General features: G+C 36.0%; 1 protein-coding gene and 1 pseudogene across 8 annotated transcripts in view; both read left to right on the plus strand.

The window, feature by feature from the left end:
- LOC149791158 (uncharacterized) overlaps positions 1-18,962 on the plus strand; it is a 179,669-nt gene that overhangs the window by 61,150 nt on the left and 99,557 nt on the right. For all 8 annotated transcript variants that reach the window (XM_089969608.1, XM_089969609.1, XM_089969604.1 and 5 more), the window contains exons 2-3: positions 9,233-9,346; positions 13,437-13,544. In XM_089969608.1, coding sequence (XP_089825734.1) covers positions 9,233-9,346; positions 13,437-13,544 — 222 coding nt within the window. The remainder of the gene's footprint in view (positions 1-9,232; positions 9,347-13,436; positions 13,545-18,962) is intronic.
- Positions 1,861-2,564, plus strand: LOC149791160 (uncharacterized; annotated as a pseudogene).

Consider the following 18,962-nt stretch of genomic DNA (forward strand, 5'->3'; position numbering starts at 1 on the left):
AACTTTGAGTTAGTTTGGGCCAAAATCAAGGTTAAAGGGGCATCAGACCTATACGTTGGTGCCTTCTACAAACCTCCATCCTTAACCGAACCAAACTACTTAGATCCGCTTCACTCATGTCTTACGAGAATTCCACGAGGTGCGCATGTATGGCAAGGAGGAGACTTCAACCTGGCAGATATTGACTGGGAGAATGAGTGTCCACTACCACAAGCCACAAACAATGCCCAATGCCAACATCTACTAAATATCATAAAGGACTCATTCCTTGAACAGGTTGTAGATGCAGCAACACGTATAACTGAATTTACTTCAAATCTGCTTGACCTGTTCTTCACAAACAACAAAACACTAATCAGCAAGTGTGATGTCATACCAGGAATTGCTGACCATGAAGCAGTTTACATAGAGTCCAGCCTACGACAAATGAAAGTGAAGAAAGCAGCTCGTAAAGTCTTCCAATACAGGAATGCAGAATATGGCCAGTTACGTGAAGAATTTAAGTCATTACAAGAATCATTCATACGTGAAATAGATAACCTTTCTGCAAATGACACATGGAAAATGTTTGAGGAGAACATCAAACGGTTAATGGATAAATTTATACCATCTAAGACCTTATCTGGAAACAAAACAAACAAACCTTGGATAGACAAATCCATTAGAGTCCAACACAGAAGACGGAACAAATTGTTTGCAAGACAGAAAACAACAGGAAAAACAAGAGATCGGAAACTATACAAAGAAGCAAAAGCAAGATCACAACGCTTAGAATGGTAGGCTTACTGGAGATATATTGAAAACTTGATAGAAGTCGGTAAACCACATCAAGAACAACAACCAAACAAGCAGAAGAGATTCTGGAACTACATTAAGTCCTTACGTAGAGACAGCTGTGGTGTGGCACCACTCAAGGAACACGGGAAACTACATTCAGAGGCATCCGACAAGGCTAACATACTGAATCGTCAATACCAGTCAGTCTTCACACAAGAGGATAAGAGTGATCTACCAAGCCTATATGGAGATCGTTACCCACCAATGCCTCACATCCAAGTTACTGTAGAAGGTGTATACAGCTTGTTGCGGAAAATTAACGAACAGAAAGCTACAGGACCAGACATGATTCCAGCAAGGATCCTGAAAGATCTAGCAGAAGAGTGTGCACCATATCTGAGTTATATTTACCAGAAGTGCCTCTCAGCAGGTTATGTCCCTGATGTCTGGAAAACAGCAAACGTTACAGCTATCTTCAAAAATGGAGAAAGATTCAAGGCCAGCAATTATAGACCGGTCTCCCTTACATGTATCTGCTGCAAAATGCTTGAACATATCATAGTCAGCAACATGATGCAACATCTAGATCGCTACAACATTCTAACAGACTGCCAGCATGGTTTCCGTGACAGACGAAGCTGTGAAACACAGCTCATAACCCTAGTGGACGAGCTCGCCAAATCCTTAGACAGAGGGAAGCAGTATGACCTTGCAATCCTTGACTTCAGTAAGGCTTTCGATCGTGTCCCCCATGAAAGACTCCTCAGTAAGTTGGACCACTATGGCATCAGGAGTAACACACAGAAATGGATCAGAGATTTCCTATCAGACAGATCACAGAGAGTTATAGTAGATGGAGCAACATCAGACCCAGCACCAGTTGTTAGTGGGGTACCTCAGGGGAGTGTTTTGGGTCCCATACTCTTCCTGGTGTTCATCAATGATCTACCTGCAAGCGTCACATCCAACACAATACTTTTTGCAGATGACTATATAGTCTACCGGGAAATAAATGTCTCCAAGGACTGTGAGATCCTTCAAGAAGATCTGAACCAACTGGCCCTCTGGGAAAGAACTTGGGGTATGTCGTTCCATCCAGAAAAATGCAGCATTCTAAGAGTTTACAGGACAAAATCACCAATCTTGTCCGAATATACTCTTAAGGGGCACAAGTTAGCCAATGAGCAGGCAGCAAAATATCTCGGGATGGAATTGTCTAGAGACCTCTCTTGGAAAAGGCACATAGACAAGATAGTGAAAAAAGGGAACAGTAACCTTGGTTTCCTGCGCCGCAACCTCCAAATCAACAATGAAGAAGTAAAAGTGCGGCATATTTCACTTTGGTTCGACCAGGTCTTGAGTATTGCTCGACTGTGTGGAACCCACATAGTAAAGATCTAACAAATAAGATAGAGATGGTTCAGAGGAGAGCGGCTAGGTTTACCACAAATAAATATCGTAACACTAGCAGTGTCAGTGCAATGCTCAACCATCTCCAGTGGGAATCACTCGAATCCAGGCGAACCAAGGCCCAGCTAACCATGATGTACAAGATTGCGAACAACTTAGTGGACATACCAGCGGACAAATACCTGACCCTGGCATATAGCCAAACTAGGGCAAACCACAGGAAAAAGTTCCAATTAAAGTCAGCATCGACAAATTGTTTCAAGTTCAGCTTCTTCCCATGTACAATAGGTACTTGGAACAAATTACCATCAATAATTGCAGAAGCTCCTGACTTTTTGGTATCTCACAAGCAGGAGCTTTCCAAAATCACATTCTAATGAACTAGTCAGCTACAAGTAAGACCTAGTGATTCTCAGGGCTATACCGGTTGAGGTTCCATATTTCATTGCCGCTACGGTTTCCGGATTGGTCTGAGTATGAAGGGACGAAAACGTACACTGACACACTTTTACTTATTTCTGCCTTTCCTATCATTACTCTTCTGACTGTCCTATCACTTCCATCTTTACTTTATCTTTGACCACGTACCACCCGTTGCTTAATAGTCAAGTGTGCCTGCGTCAACGTATTTATAGATAGATAGATTGCACTGAATAGCGTGACGAGCCGAATGTTTTCTTGAAAGTTCTTCCAAAGGGTTATACATACATGAATATGACGAGCCGTTGGTTTTCTGGAAGGTTGCTCCAAATGGTTTATGGACGGTAGTTCCAAATGATTCTAGAAGGTTGTTCCAAATAGTTCTAAATGATACTGGAGGGTTGTTTTATTGGTTTCTGGAAGGATGTTCCAAATGGTTATACATTAATGAATAAAATACTTTCTTATTATGTCTTGAGCTTGATACACATCTTTTATGTCTAATATAAATGTAGGACTTTGGAAGCTTTGTCTGTTTTTTATTTTACAATTTGGTTTGTTTCTAATATAAATTTACGAATTTCGATGTTAGCCTCTTTTTTTAGTATTTGATAATTTGCTTTTATTTCTAACATAAATTAATGAATTTTGATTTTTGACCGGTTTTTAAATTATTATTTGTTTTTATCTCTAATACAAATTTAGGAACTTAGAAGTTAGGTCTGTTTTTATATTATAATTGGCTTTTTTCTAATATAAATTTAGGAATTCAAAAGTTACGACTGTTTTTTTATGTTATAATTTGCTTTTATTTCTAATATACATTTATGAATATTGAAGTTTGACCTGCTTTTTTGTGTTATAATTTGCTTTTATTTTTATGCAAATAATTAGGAATTTCGAAGTTAAACCTGTTTTTTTGTTGTTATACTTTGCTTTTATTTCTAATATAAATTTAGGAATTTCGAAGTTAGGCTTGTTCTTGTGTTATTATTTATTTCATTGGAGATTAATAGCTGGCAAGAAATTCCATTGATGTACGGGGTATTGGCCATTAATACATTTTATAAAATGTACATAATGTACATAATTTATAAAATGTACATAATTTATAAAATTTACATAATTTATAAAATTTTCATAAGCCTTTGACCAACCAGCTTTCTTAGGAAAATTGCTTACACTGATAGTCCTAGTATATCCAATGACGATTCTTCCCGCGTTTAATGATATTCCTAGTTTACCCAGTGACAATTCTTCCCGCGTTTAATGATATTCCTAGTTTACCCAGTGACAATTTTTCCCGCGTTTAATGATAGAATTTTTAAGTTGTTGATATGTTCCTCTGACGAACTCATCCAGACTGCATCAAGGTGCATTTAGAGTGTTTGCATTCCGTATAATTGCGGGACATTTTTAATAAGACGTCCTTTATAATATAAATTGTAATTCCTTGTAGATGTAATTGTAATTTCATTTGTATATTTTTAAAGTAGTTTTAATAGTTTGTCAGTCATAGCGCTACGATGTCTGCAGTGTGGCAGTTTATAATGATGTTTACACTGGGGCATCATGCTGCAGATGTAGCATGATGTCCCACCCAGTCACATTATCCAATCCTAACACTAACCTCTCAATGCTGAGCGCCAAGCGCGGCAGCTGCAAGTACAATTTTTATAAATCATTGTTATGACCAGGCCTGGATACGAACCCGCGACCTCATGCATCCGAGGCAGACTATCTAACCACTTAGGTCACCAGAGCGGTCTAGTTGCATTTGTAATGCCTTGTAGTTGTAACTGTAATGCTTTGTAGTTGCAATTGTAATTGTAATTTCTTGTAAATATATTTGTAATGCCTTGTAATTGTAATTGTAATGCCTTGTAGTTGTATTTGTAATGCCTTGTAATTGTAATTGTAATGCCTTGTGGTTGTATTTGTAATGCCTTGTAGTTGTAATTGTAGTGCCTTGTAGTTGTAATTGTAATTGTAATTTCTTGTAAATGTATTTGTAATGCCTTGTAATTGTAATTGTAATGCCGTGTGGTTGTATTTGTAATGCCCTGTAGTTGTAATTGTAATGCCTCGTAGTTGTAATTATAATGCCTTGTTAATGTAATGCCCTGTGGTTGTTTTTGTAATGCCATGTGATTGTAATGCCTTTTAATTGTAATTATAAAGCGTTGTGATAGTAATTGTAATGCCTTGTAGTTGTAATTGTAATTTCTCGTAAATGTAATTGTAATGCCTTGTAATTGTAATTAAAATGCCTTATAATTTTAATGCCTTTTTATTGTAATTTCTTGTGATTGTATTTGTAATGCCTTGTAATTGTAATGTATTGTAGTTGTGACTCCAATGCCTTTTAATTGTAATTATAACGCGTTGTAATTGTAGTTATAATTCCTTGTAACTGTAATTGTAATGCCTTGTGGTTGTAATTCTGATGCATTTTAGTTGTACGTGTAATGACTTGTGGTTGTAATTGTTATGCCTTGTAACTGTAATACCTTACAGGTGTAATTGTTATGCCTTGTACTTGTTTTTTTATGCCTTGTAGTTGTACTTGTAATGCCTTGCTATTGTAATTGTTATACCTTGTAGTTGTAATTGTTATGCCTTGTAGTTGCAATTGTATTGCCTTGCAATTGTAATTGTACTGCCTTGTAACTGTAATTGTTATGCCTTGTAATTGTAATTGTAATGCATATTATATGTAATTATAATGCCCTGTGGTTGTATTCTTAATGCCATGTAGTTGTAATTGTAATGCCTTGTAAGTGTAATTATAATGCCTTGCAGTTGTAACTGTAATGCCTTGTAATTTTAATTGTTATGCCTTGTAATTGTAATTGTAATGCCTAATAAATGTAATTATAATGCCTTGTGGTTGTATTTGTAATGCCTTGTAGTTGTAATTGTAATTCCTTGTAATTGTAATGCCTTCTGATTGTAATTATAATGCCTCGCCGTTTTAACTGTAATGCCTTGGAATTGTAATTGTTTTGCCTTGTAATTTTACTTGTATTGCCTTGTAACTATAATGCATTATAGTCGTAATTGTAATGCCTTGCAGTTGTAATTATAATGCCTTGTAGTTGTAGTTTCTGTACTATACCTTCACAATAAAAGACACCTTTATGTATTATGCCTTCACTATAAATGACACTTTTCTGTACTATGCCTTCACCATATAAGAAAGTTAATGATGTATACCGTCATCTAAAACGTATATAAAATTATCTTACCGGTTATTCTGTGCGCTCTGTTCCAACGTTCTATTATGCTGTTTATATTATTATGGGTAGTTTATTATGGTTTTAATATGTAATAATGGTATTATATTAGGCTATATTATATGTAATATTGGTCGATGGCTTGAAATGCTTAATACATACGTTGTTGTTGCATGGCTAGCCCAAGCGTTTATGACACGTCTGCAAGAAAGGCTTCATTCTCAAGCATAAGATGTGGAAGGGTGCTGGGGCAGTCTTGCTGAAGAGAGCGATACATCAGTTTAGCTTGGATTTTACTTGACTAGCAAATTATACGTACTATCAGTAACTGGTGACCGTGCCATTCGATGAGCACTAAAAGTACTCTATGACCTTGTCGTTCGATGAGCACTATGAGTACTATATGACCTTGTCGTGCGATGAGTACTGTGAGTAATCTATGACCTTGTCGTGCGATGAGTACTGTGAGTAATCTATGACCTTGTCTTTCGATGAGCACTATGAGTACTATATGACATTGTCGTTCGATGAGCACTATGAGTAATATATGACCTTGTCGTTCGATGAGTACTGTGAGTAATTTATGACCTTGTCGTGCGATGAGCACTGTGAGTACTATATGACCTTGTCGTTCGATGAGCACTATGAGTAATATATGACCTTGTCGTGCGATGAGCACTATGAGTAATCTATGACTTTGTCAAAGTGTACCGACTATGTGATACATTTAAATAGTACAATGCATGTTATATATTGAAATACTGCATTGCATGTTATATATTGAAATGCAGCATTGAATGTTATATATTGAAATACTGCATTGCATGCTATATATTGAAATACTGCATTGCATGTTATATGACAATTTCAATTGACTCGTCGTCACCATACAGTTGGGATACAGAATTTGAGCGGCAAACATTAGCAGCATTTGAACCTGTCGCTATGGATTTCGTACGTACAATCCTGATGAGGAGTGCACCAAAGTCATGTGAACTTGATCCAATTCCAACATCACTGCTGCTTGAGTGCTTAGATCCAGTATTGTCTTCATTAACTGATGTTATTAATACCTCTCTCTCATCTGGAGAATTCCCATCATTTTTCAAAACTGCCATTGTAAAGCCTCTGCTGAAGAAAAGACCATAACGATTTAAAGAACTATCGTCCAGTTTCTAATCTCCCATTCATATAAAAATTCTTAGAAAAAGTTGTTCTATCCCAGCTTGTATCTCATCTAAATTCAAACAGTCTTTTTAGCAATGTACAATCTGCATATCACCCTTGCCACAGTACTGAAACTACTTTTCTAAAAGTAGTTAATGACATTCTCTCTGCGTTGGATAGCGAAAAGATTACAGTCCTAACCGTCCTTGATTTATCTGCAACATTTGACACAATAGACCATGATATATTACTTCACCGTCTCCAGCATGTATTTGGCATTCATGATACAGACTTACTGTGGTTCAAGTTCTACTTGGTCAACAGGACACAAATTGTATCTTCAAATAGAATACACTCCAGCCCAGTTAATCTATATTGTGGTGTTCCACAGGGGTCTGTTCTTGGACCTGTTCTCTTCATTCTGTACACTCAATTGCTCTCAAGTGTCATACATCATCATCCAGTATCTCACCAATTGTATGCTGATGACACCCAAATATACAAATTTAGCCACTCAACTGAAGTTGATGCTACCATCCAAGGTGTAGAGGGGTGCATTTCTGATGTGAAGTCATGGATGACATGTAACAAGCTGCAGAGGAATGATGATAAAACTGAGGCCATTCTGATTACAACACAAAGACTTTCTCATTCACATCCTTTACCTCAAACAATAAATATCAGCAACACCAACATTAAATTCACACAATCAGTACGAAACCTAGGTGTTACTCTGGACAGTACTCTCACATTGCACCAACATGTTCTGAACATATGCAAGGCTGCGTATCTTGAGCTGAGATGCGTCAGCTCAATTCGCAAATATCTTTCAGTTGATGCCACTAAAACACTTGTGAGTTCATTAGTACTTTCAAGACTGGATTATTGTAACTGAATTATGTCTGGTTCATCTCAATATCTGCTCCAGAAACTCCAAAAAGTTCAAAACACAGCTGCTCGGATCATGCTTAGAGTACCACGATCAGAGCAGACATCCCCGCTGCTCTGTACCCTACACTGGTTATCCATTCGATCCAGAATCAAATTCAAAATTTGTTCTCTGTGCTACGTTTCGCTGTCGGACTCTAGTCCAACATACCTATCTGACCTCACCCATGTGTACACACCAGCAAGATACTTACGCTCCTCTTCTGAAAATCGTATACTCATTATTCCTACTATGAAAACAAAGTCATATGGACAGCGTTCTTTTGTATACCAGGGCCCATCAACGTGGAATGAATTGCCCACTGAACTTAGACACAAAGACACAGTGATCACATTCAAGAGTGCTCTCAAAACTCACTTATTTCGACTGCAAGAACAAACTTAAAGACCTAATAATGTTTCCTACCTTAAATATTCTCAGCATGTTTTTTAATGTTTTCTAACTTCATGGTGTTTGTTTTTGTAATCATATCATTATGTTTTTTTATCTTATAGGTGCTGTCTAATGTTGAAAAGCGCTTAGAGCTTCTAAAGATTAGGCGCTATACAAAGTCCTCATTATTATTATTATTATTATTATTATTACATACTGAAATACTGCATTGCATGTTATATATTGAAATACTGCATGTACCACATTTATACATTCGTATCACTTGTTGAACTTAGATATTGAACTGACGCAAATATTATATTGTTATCTATTGCCCTGGTGTATAATATAATGTTTTCCCCTACACACACATACACACGCACACTCCGCACCCCCCCCCCCCATCACCGCAATTTTAAGTGTAATATATGACAAATTCAACGTGCTTGATTTAGACCGACAAAATTAATTTGTCATGCCTTCGTTTAACCGATTGAATGATTGATTTATTGATTGGTCGAATTATTAATTCTCTGTTCTAAAAAATTTTTATAATTACTGTTTATTCGATAATTTTTACACGAAGCGGAATCAACGTATATGATTAACGTTTGTGGAAACATTCATTATAAATTGGTTTTATTTTATGTTTCCTTTTGGGGTTTTTATGAGGTATTTTTTGGGGAGGGTCGGTGGGGGGGGGGGTTAATTTAAAGCTCTTTTTTTCTGTGCCGACTCGGCGGATTGAATCTTTTATAAAAGATATTGCATGCAAGTATAATGATGCAGTGCCTTTCATGAATAGTTCAATTTAGATTGCTTTATCTTCCGTAGTACCTTTCTTTTTATTTACTTTAAGTACTTCCTCGTCATATCAATAAATACATAGTTTATTTAACAGGTGCCCTCGGATTCTGCTCTGATGGCGAGATCAGATGTGTAGACGGAAAGTGTGTCTCCAACTCCAAGATTGTCGATGGCAAGAAGGATTGCAAGGACGGGAAGTTTGACGAAAGTAGGTATTTCACAAAACTATGAATTACATATCTATTTCAATGTCTAAATTAATTAAACAAGAGTTGTTCTAAAAGAGCAATACTTTTTGAAATTAGTTTTATCGTTTGCTATAATACATTTGTAAAAAAAGAAGAATATTTTCTTCACTTAAACGACGCCGATCTGAGATATTAAGAATGGCGGCCTCGTATGAATATAGTAAAACGAATTACGTCATAATCAAGCTTTTCTTGAAAAAAATAATTTTGATAACTCCTTAATAACAATTTTGTTTGAAACTTTACGAATTATACTTATACCTAATTTAAAGCTAGTGTGTCCCCAAATATGACAACTCTAATTCCAGTCAAGAAACAAAAACTGTTCAAAAATTACAAGTGAATTAATCCTATGTTTACGAACCTACGATTTGTACAAACTATTAATGCCACACATGAATACCAGGAACATGTCAGCCTAGCGATATGTGGGGAATGAATACCAGGAACATGCCAACTTAGTGCTGTGTGTGAGAGGCATGAAAACCGTATCATTCTAGTGCTGTGTGTCAGGCATGAATACCATCTCATTTTAGTGATGTGTGAGACGTGTATACCAGGTACATGTCATTCTAGTGCTGTGTGTGAGACATAAACACCAGTTCCATCTCATTCTAGTGCTGTGTGTGAGACATGAATACCAGTTCCATCTCATTCTAGTGCTGTGTGTGAGACATGAATACCAGTTCCATCTCATTCTAGTACTGTGTGTGAGACATAAATACCAGGTACGTGTCATTCTAATGCTGTGTGTGTTACCAGGTCCATGTCATTCTAGTGCTGTTTGTGAGACATAAATACCAGGTACGTGTCATTCTAGTGCTGTGTGTGTTACCAGGTACATGTCATTCTAGTGCTGTGTGTGTTACCAGGTACGTGTCATTCTAATGCTGTGTGTGTTACCAGGTCCATGTCATTCTAGTGCTGTGTGTGAGACATAAATACCAGGTACGTGTCATTCTAGTGCTGTGTGTGTTACCAGGTACATGTCATTCTAGTGCTGTGTGTGTTACCAGGTACATGTCATTCTAGTGCTGTGTGTGAGACATAAATACCAGGTACATGTCATTCTAGTGCTGTGTGTGAGACATAAATACCAGATACATGTCATTCTAGTGCTGTGTGTGACATGGATACCAGGCCATTGTGTGTGAGACATAAATACCAGGTACGTGTCATTCTATTGCTGTGTGTGTTACCAGATACATGTCATTCTAGTGCTGCGTGTGAGACATAAATACCAGGTACATGTCATTCTAGTGCTGTGTATGAGACATAAATACCAGGTACGTGTCATTCTAGTGCTGTGTGTGAGACATAAATACCAGGTACGTGTCATTCTATTGCTGTGTGTGTTACCAGGTCCATGTCATTCTAGTGCTGTGTGTGAGACATAAATACCAGGTACGTGTCATTCTAGTGCTGTGTGTGAGACATAAATACCAGGTACGTGTCATTCTAGTGCTGTGTGTGAGACATACATACCAGGTACGTGTCATTCTAGTGCTGTATGTGACATGGATACCAGGGTCATTGTGTGTGAGACATAAATGCCAGGTACGTGTCATTCTATTGCTGTGTGTGTTACCAGATACATGTCATTCTAGTGCTGCGTGTGAGACATAAATACCAGGTACGTGTCATTCTAGTGCTGTATGTGACATGGATACCAGGGCCATTGTGTGTGAGACATAAATGCCAGGTACGTGTCATTCTATTGCTGTGTGTGTTACCAGATACATGTCATTCTAGTGCTGCGTGTGAGATATAAATACCAGGTACATGTCATTCTAGTGCTGTGTGTGACATGGATACCAGGGCCATGTCATTCTAGTGCTGTGTGTGAGACATAAATACCAGTTACATCTCATTCTACTGCTGTGTGTGAGGCATGAATGCCATGTCATTCTAGTGTTACGTGTTTAGGCTCTAATATACAGTAACAAAGAAAAAGTGCAGACAACAAGCTTTTAAAATTTAACAAATAATTAATTTCCCTGGAAAACAAGGTAAAAATGAAGAAAAGAACTCACGGTTTTAAGAATCAAATCCAAAAATAATCCAAGAATATCCCAAGAATAAAAATTATAAGTCCTAGTAATATGTTCTAAAGAATTTGAGTTCGAGTCCAGACGAAAATCTAAATTAGAAGGCGATGGCGTATACTGTATTCTTTATAATACTGATATGTCCGCATTTCTTTGTTAATCTGCAAACAATAATATTCCGGTGTTTGAATTCAGAATAGAATTAAAATAAATGTCTTTGTCCAAGAATTCTGTATGAGCACTAAAATAGTCCAAGAAAAGAATTAATCTTTTAGAATCCAAATAATTCCATAAAATCAAATTTCAACTCAATTGGTCATAACTAAACAACTTTAGGTGTTGAAGTAAAACGCACAACTGAGATTACTTCTCTAAACATCGGTATAAACCCTGAATACTGCGCAAAACAGATGCCCGGATGAGGATCAACCCTCCGGTAAAGCCAGAATTTCTAGAACATCGTAGAAGCTATTTATGTCTAAAGTCACGTAGTCCCAGTCAGTCTCGATTTCACTATTTTTAATTACACATAAATAAATTTACAAAAAAGAAGTGGTTTACCGAACTGTTACTAATTTTGAATCAAGGCCAGGAACAAGATCAGCATTAGGTGTTTACGACAAAACAGTAAGATCAAACTAATTTCTGGAAAATATCAAATTCCAGTAAACAAAATTACATTACATTAACATGTCTTTGAAATAAATATAAAAAATTATAACTTACAAACAGACAATTCAATTAAATCAAATTTAAATTAAATCAAATATACATAACTTTAGTGCCGTGTGAGACGTGTATACCAGGTCCACGTCATTCTAGTGCTGTGTGTGAGGCATGAATACCATGTCATTCTAGTGCTGTGTGTGAGAGGCATGGATGCCATGTCATTCTAGTGCTGTGTGTGAGCATGGATACCGTGTCATTCTAGTGTTGTGTAAGGCATACCTACCAGGTCTATGTCATTCTAGTGTTGTGTGTGAGAGGTATGAATGCCATGTCATTCTAGTGCTGTGTAAGTCATACCTACCAGGTCTATGTCATTCTAGTGCTGTGTGTGAGAGGAATGAATGCCATGTCATTCTAGTGCTGTGTGTGAGAGGAATGAATGCCATGTTATTCTAGTGTTGTGTGTGAGAGGAATGAATGCCATGTTATTCTAGTGTTGTGTGTGAGAGGAATGAATGCCATGTCATTCTAGTGTTGTGTGTGAGAGGTATGAATGCCATGTCATTCTAGTGCTGTGTGTGAGAGGTATGAATGCCATGTCATTCTAGTGCTGTGTGTGAGAGGAATGAATGCCATGTCATTCTAGTGTTGTGTAAGGCATACCTACCAGGTCTATGTCATTCTAGTGCTGTGTGTGAGAGGCATGAATACCATGTCATTCTAGTGCTGTGTGTGTGAGGCATGAATACCATGTCATTCTAGTGCTGTGTGTGTGAGGCATGAATACCATGTCATTCTAGTGATGTGTGTGAGAGGAATGAATGCCATGTCATTCTAGTGCTGTTTAAGGCATACCTACCAGGTCTATGTGATTATAGTGCTGTGTGTGAGAGGCATGAATGCCATGTCATTCTAGTGATGTGTGTGAGGTATGAATACCATGTCATTCTAGTGCTGTGTGTGAGGCATGAATACCATGTCTTTCTAGTGCTGTGTGTGAGGCATGGATACCATGTCATTCTAGTGCTGTTTGTGAGGCATGGATACGACAGATCCATGTCATTCTAGTGCTGTGTGAGACATGAATGCTAGGTCCATGCATTCTAGTATTGTGTGAGGCGTGAATACTTGGAAAATTAGCACAAAAAAAATTTACTAAACTTTGAAAGCCTGGATTTCAAGCAATATCTGTAAAAGTAATAGATTGCACGTGGAATATTCCTTGCATAACAGTAAATATTCGGCAACTGATGGCTCTTGCAAAAGAAAGAGACACACACGAAGTATTATGTTGCATTCTTTTTTTTTTCTCTCCATTTTCTCATGACTTTAGCTGGACCCTTGTGCTCGATATGGGAACTTCATTGTGCTAATGGGACATGTTTACCTCGAGAAAAGTTCCATAACGGCAAGAACGACTGTGGAGACAATTCGGATGAAGGTAAGATCAGCCAATGCACCTAAACTTATACACCCTTTTCGGTATGATGTCACAGGCTGCCATTTTGTATTATAAATGACAGATTGTGGTATAAAATACATGGACGGTATGCTTCAAATAATGTGTTGGATCTCAGTTAAACAATTTAAAGAATTTAAAACATTAACACTTAGAAATGAAAACACATCTGAAATTAGGATTTTAGTCGGTGACTATGATAACAATGTGGAGATGACTTTGTTCTCTGTACGACATGGTTAAAATTGCATCTTTATGTTGACACTTTTAGGATCAGCTGTCGGTTATTACTTCATACAGGTAAATTTGTATACAGGTTAATTTATGCCCAGCGAGGGCTGCATGTAATACAATGCAGTGTGATGTTATCTAGGCAATGAAAGCAATCAATGGAAACTATTTGAAATGAATAACATATCTTATCTAGCTCAACTCATTTGATTGAATTTAGTATAATGTAATAAACAAGAATGAAATAGAATAAGACTGAAATTAATTTAGTAGAATGTAATACACATGAATGAACTAGAATACGACTGAAATTAAGTTAGCAGAATGTAATAAGCAAGAATGAAATATCATAAGACTGAAATTAATTTAGTAGAATGTAATACACATGAATGAAATAGAATACGACTGAAATTAAGTTAGTAGAATGTAATACACATGAATGAAATAGAGTACGACTGAAATTAATTTAATAGAATGTAATATACGGTGATGAAATAGAATGAAACTCAATTGAGAGAAATTAAATCTGATCTGATTTAATTATAATAAATTATCTGAGGCGACGTGAAATAAATATGAAACAAACATTTATCGTGTTGCTGAATCTGTATTGAGTTGATTTTCAGGAATCACTTTTAAATGCATTAAATCGGTGCCTTGCTGAATCAGCGCGTATATTTTTTTTGACGCAGCAAATCGAACATTTACAAATCCCATTTCATTCCAAATTTCATCCAGAGAGTAAAGCTAAAATTATGTTAGAAAGCGTAAAGGAGGGCGGGGAGATATGTAATAAATACAGTCTTGCTCAGTCGTGTTTTGTACTGAATCTGGAGAAATAACTTTTTTATATGGATTATGAATATGTCTCGACCGTGACGTATCACTACGCCATATCGGACTATTTCTTTCAATACACTTATGTATATATATATATATATATATATATATATATATATATATATATATATATATATATATATATATATATATATATATATATATATATATATATATATATACATATATATATATATATATATATAATACACTGACTACGAACACTGCAAAACTAGTGTCTACTAGTCTAAGCGTTTTCGACACTTAATGAGTCTTTTTCAAAGGCAAATACAAAACATAGACAAGACAAACAAATAAAACAAACCGTTGTCTTTGTAAAACTTTACATGACTATGACTTGCTACGGATGCTGAAAGAAATTTTATATTGACCTAGAAATCGATGAGCCATATCGTCATCTGTTATTTTATGTAAATTTATGTTGTTGTTGTTGTTGTTGTTGTAGGGTTTAACGCCATTTTTCAGCACAAGATAAGCTATACATGGCGGCCAGTATTAATGGTGGATGAAGAACCCTGAAAACCCCCTGAAAGATACACCGACCCACGAGAAGCTACTTCAAGCTTTCTCACATAACCACATTAGCCGAATCCGAGACTCGTGTAAATTTATGTACACGCAAATTATAACCCAGATATTTCATTCTTATCGTTGTAATTATAGGTTACTGGGTGACTAAAAAGCAAATTTAGAGAATCATTGAAAAGAGAACATGCCGTCTGCAAAAATGTAATTTTATTTTTGAATGGCTGTCTTTTTCTAGTCTTATTGGTTTAAACCGCTTGGTTTCAATGTTCTTAGGCGGCGGATCCAGTAAGATTCCTGTTCGTTCCTGGTTTCGGAATTCCATTTGGGGTTATGAGTAATTGCTATAAGTGATATATCACTGAAAGTGTGGCCATGGGAGGAGAAGTGTTCTGCGACTGGGCTTCTGTACAGCTTCTTTGTCATCCAATCGGATCTATGAAGGTTGATCCTTTTCTGTAGTTTTTCAGTTTCTCCGACATACTGGATGCTACAGATGTTACATGTGATGAGATAAATTACATTCTCTTTTGCACGTTTTGTTTGATCCATCTATATTCAGTTTTTTCTCTAGTCACTGTGCTAGAAAATGTCATGGTTTCTATCATATGTTGGCATTTTATCGCCACATGGGCCAGATTGACTAGTGCGGTCTTGTTTAGTGATGTCCTTAATGTTTTCTGGTCTCCGGTAGGCTACTACAGGTTTGTTCGGGAGTATTAACTTTACTATGTCGCACGATTCCATGATGGGCCAGTGTTTCCCGTGATTTTACCTACATTTGGGTTGTCTGGATGTAGGTCAGGATAAATGACATCATATCAGCCTTTTCCTTCTCTTTATATTTTAGTAGGTCACTGCGGTTTGTTTGTTTCGCCCTTTGGGTTGCCTCCTCAATCAGGTCTTTGTCATAGCCTCAGTAAGTCAAATGTTTAGATAACTCTTCAGACCTTTTTTGGAATGTTTCATCGTCTGAGGAAATTATGCGTATCCTCAGTGTCTGGCTATATGGGATGTTCCTAATGCAGTGTTTTGGATGGAAGCTGGTTGGGAGGAGATACTGGTGTTTGTCGGTTGGTTTAGAGTAGATGTCTATATGGAGTTTCTTTTCTACCAGTCTGGTTGTTGTGTCCAGGAAAACGTGGTCTGAGTTGGAGACTTCTCCCGTGAATTTTATTGAAGGATGGAAGTTGCTTGCCTTTGATATGAAATCATCCAGATGTTCTCTTCCATGTTGTCACTTCATTTCTTTGGCTCATCGATTTCTAGGTCAGTATAAAATATCTTTCAGCATCCGCAACAAGGCAACGGTTTGTCTGTTTTATTTGTTTGTCTGGTCTGTTTTGTAGTTGCCTTTGAAAAAGACTTATTAAGAGTCGAAAGCGCTTAGGCTAGCTAGATACTATTTTTGCACTGTTTGTAGTCAGTTTATTACATTTATCTTAATATAAATCCCTGACAAACGTGAACCCTTGCTAGATCCTATTTTTGCACTGTTTGTAGTCAGTTTATTACATTTATCTTAATATAAATCCCTGACAAACGTGAACCCTTGCTGGATCCAGTGTACTTGAAAGGACTGTTATTCGCCAAACGATTTGTATTCTTTATATATATATATATATATATATATATATATATATATATATATATATATATATATATATATATATATATATATATATATATAATTTTTTATGAAACAAATTTAAAAACAAAATACATGTACTTATATCCTGTAAGGCCGCAAGCATTTAAATTTAATTTCCGTGGTGGTGGTGGAAGTGACTGGGTTTTCCTTTCCAACCAGATATGTATTTTTTATTTTACATCAAGATCATGTTTTTTTCAGCTAGTGTAAATATATAAGTTGCTTCTCTCTATAATCAGAAGAAAAATATTTTATTTCAAGCCATAACTAAGTCGGAATATTTCTTTCTCAAAAATATATAAGGTCTCCAACAATCAGTCAAAGAACATTAAGTAGCTGGAACCTTAAGAAACTGAGTTTCGATCTTTTTCAAGTTGATAATGTCTCTGCCTTAATCAAGATAAAATCGTACTCATTTCTAAAAAATGTGTGGAGTGATTCTTACCCAGAGATAATTGCAAATTTTTGTCCAAGCATAAACTTTAAAGTGCATTGTACGCTTTCATTAACAATGACTGCTAAGTAATTTAACAAGACACATGCCACAAGTGCGGAAAAGGAGATCGTACCATCGCCAAGTCCACTTTAGTAATTGTTATGTATATTTACTTTACATTGTTTGTTATGTTTTTTCAAAAATCATTATATGCTACTGAAAATTGTATTTTATATCTGACCTTGTTCAAAGTCAAGTTTATTGTCTACCTGACCAGAATCATTGACTTTTTAATTCTGAAAACGACTAATATATAACCAATATGTTCTCTATGTGTGTGGGTTTATTAATAGGATCATTATCAATAAAAGGAAACATATTTTTTATGGGCCTGAGTCAAGGATATTTTTAACCATGTTCTTTATTATAATCTTAGTAACACAACCTTCTAGAATGAAAGTTTCCATTAAGTAATATGTGTTTGTTCTTTTACAAAATGCTAATTGTGACCTAAGTCAGGTAGAAGGCTTTATAATCTTGTTTACTGGGAAAATTACTTATTCGTGCTATGACATCTTTTTGTTGTGTTCAGTGTTTGATTTGGTCTGAAATCATTTAGTTAAGAATATTCTTCTCTGGAATACAAAGTGCTCATCTATACTATTCTTGAAAAGATAACGTAACTTGGAATCATAGTGAATTCAAACAAGAAAACCTTAGATTTTAGTACTGTGATTCAATAAAAATACCGTTGGCACATCATTACAACTCAGGCTATTGGTACATTTTTACTTGAGATATTGAGGGCCACTACAGGCACATCAGCACATTCAGCGTTGGAAAATATTTGGAATACCACGAAGGTTTATTCAGATCATTATTCATTAGGAATTGTGTTAGTAATTCTAGAATTATATTGAATTTGATTCGCATTAGCATGAGTTCCCTTCACATTTTCATTTTTTATGCTATGGAAATGAATTATTTGTTGAATTTTACAAAGCTTGTTGCTTCTCACTGCTTTCTATTCCTCATTTAAAGACCATATAATGGTGACATATTGTTGTCAGTACAACCGAAGTCAACTCTCGTATTATTGTCAGCAATACTAAAAAGGAGTTTTACCATCGCCAAGTCAACTTTAGTATTATTGTCAGTAATACTAATGTCCACTTTATCATTATTGTCAGTAATACTGATGTCCACTTTATCATTATTGTCAGTAATACTGAAAATGAGAAGAAAATATAAATGATCCAAGAAAACAGCATAAGCTGTTGTTGTAACATGATATTGTAACATACTGTTGTAACATAACATACAGTTGTAACATAACATACAGTTGTAACATAACATACTGTTGTAACATAACGTATAGTTGTAACATAACATACAGTTGCAACATAACTTACTGTTGTAACATAACATACAGTTGTAACATAACATACTGTTGTAACATAACATACTGTTGTAACATAACATACAGTTGTAACATAACATACAGTTGTAACATAACATACTGTTGTAACATACGGAAGTAGTTAAGTGGGGCACATTAGGGACAATGGGACTTAGCATTAAAAAGACCCCTGGGTCAGATTAGGGACAATGGAAATTTAACATGGAGAGAAATCGTGGGTCACTTTAGGGACAATGGGAATTTAACATAGAGTTTGGGTCTGTCTAGGGACAAGGG

The sequence above is a fragment of the Sinohyriopsis cumingii genome, chromosome 9 (assembly GCF_028554795.1).
Source record: "Sinohyriopsis cumingii isolate HCF-2022 chromosome 9, ASM2855479v2, whole genome shotgun sequence".
Classification (NCBI taxonomy): domain Eukaryota; kingdom Metazoa; phylum Mollusca; class Bivalvia; order Unionida; family Unionidae; genus Sinohyriopsis; species Sinohyriopsis cumingii.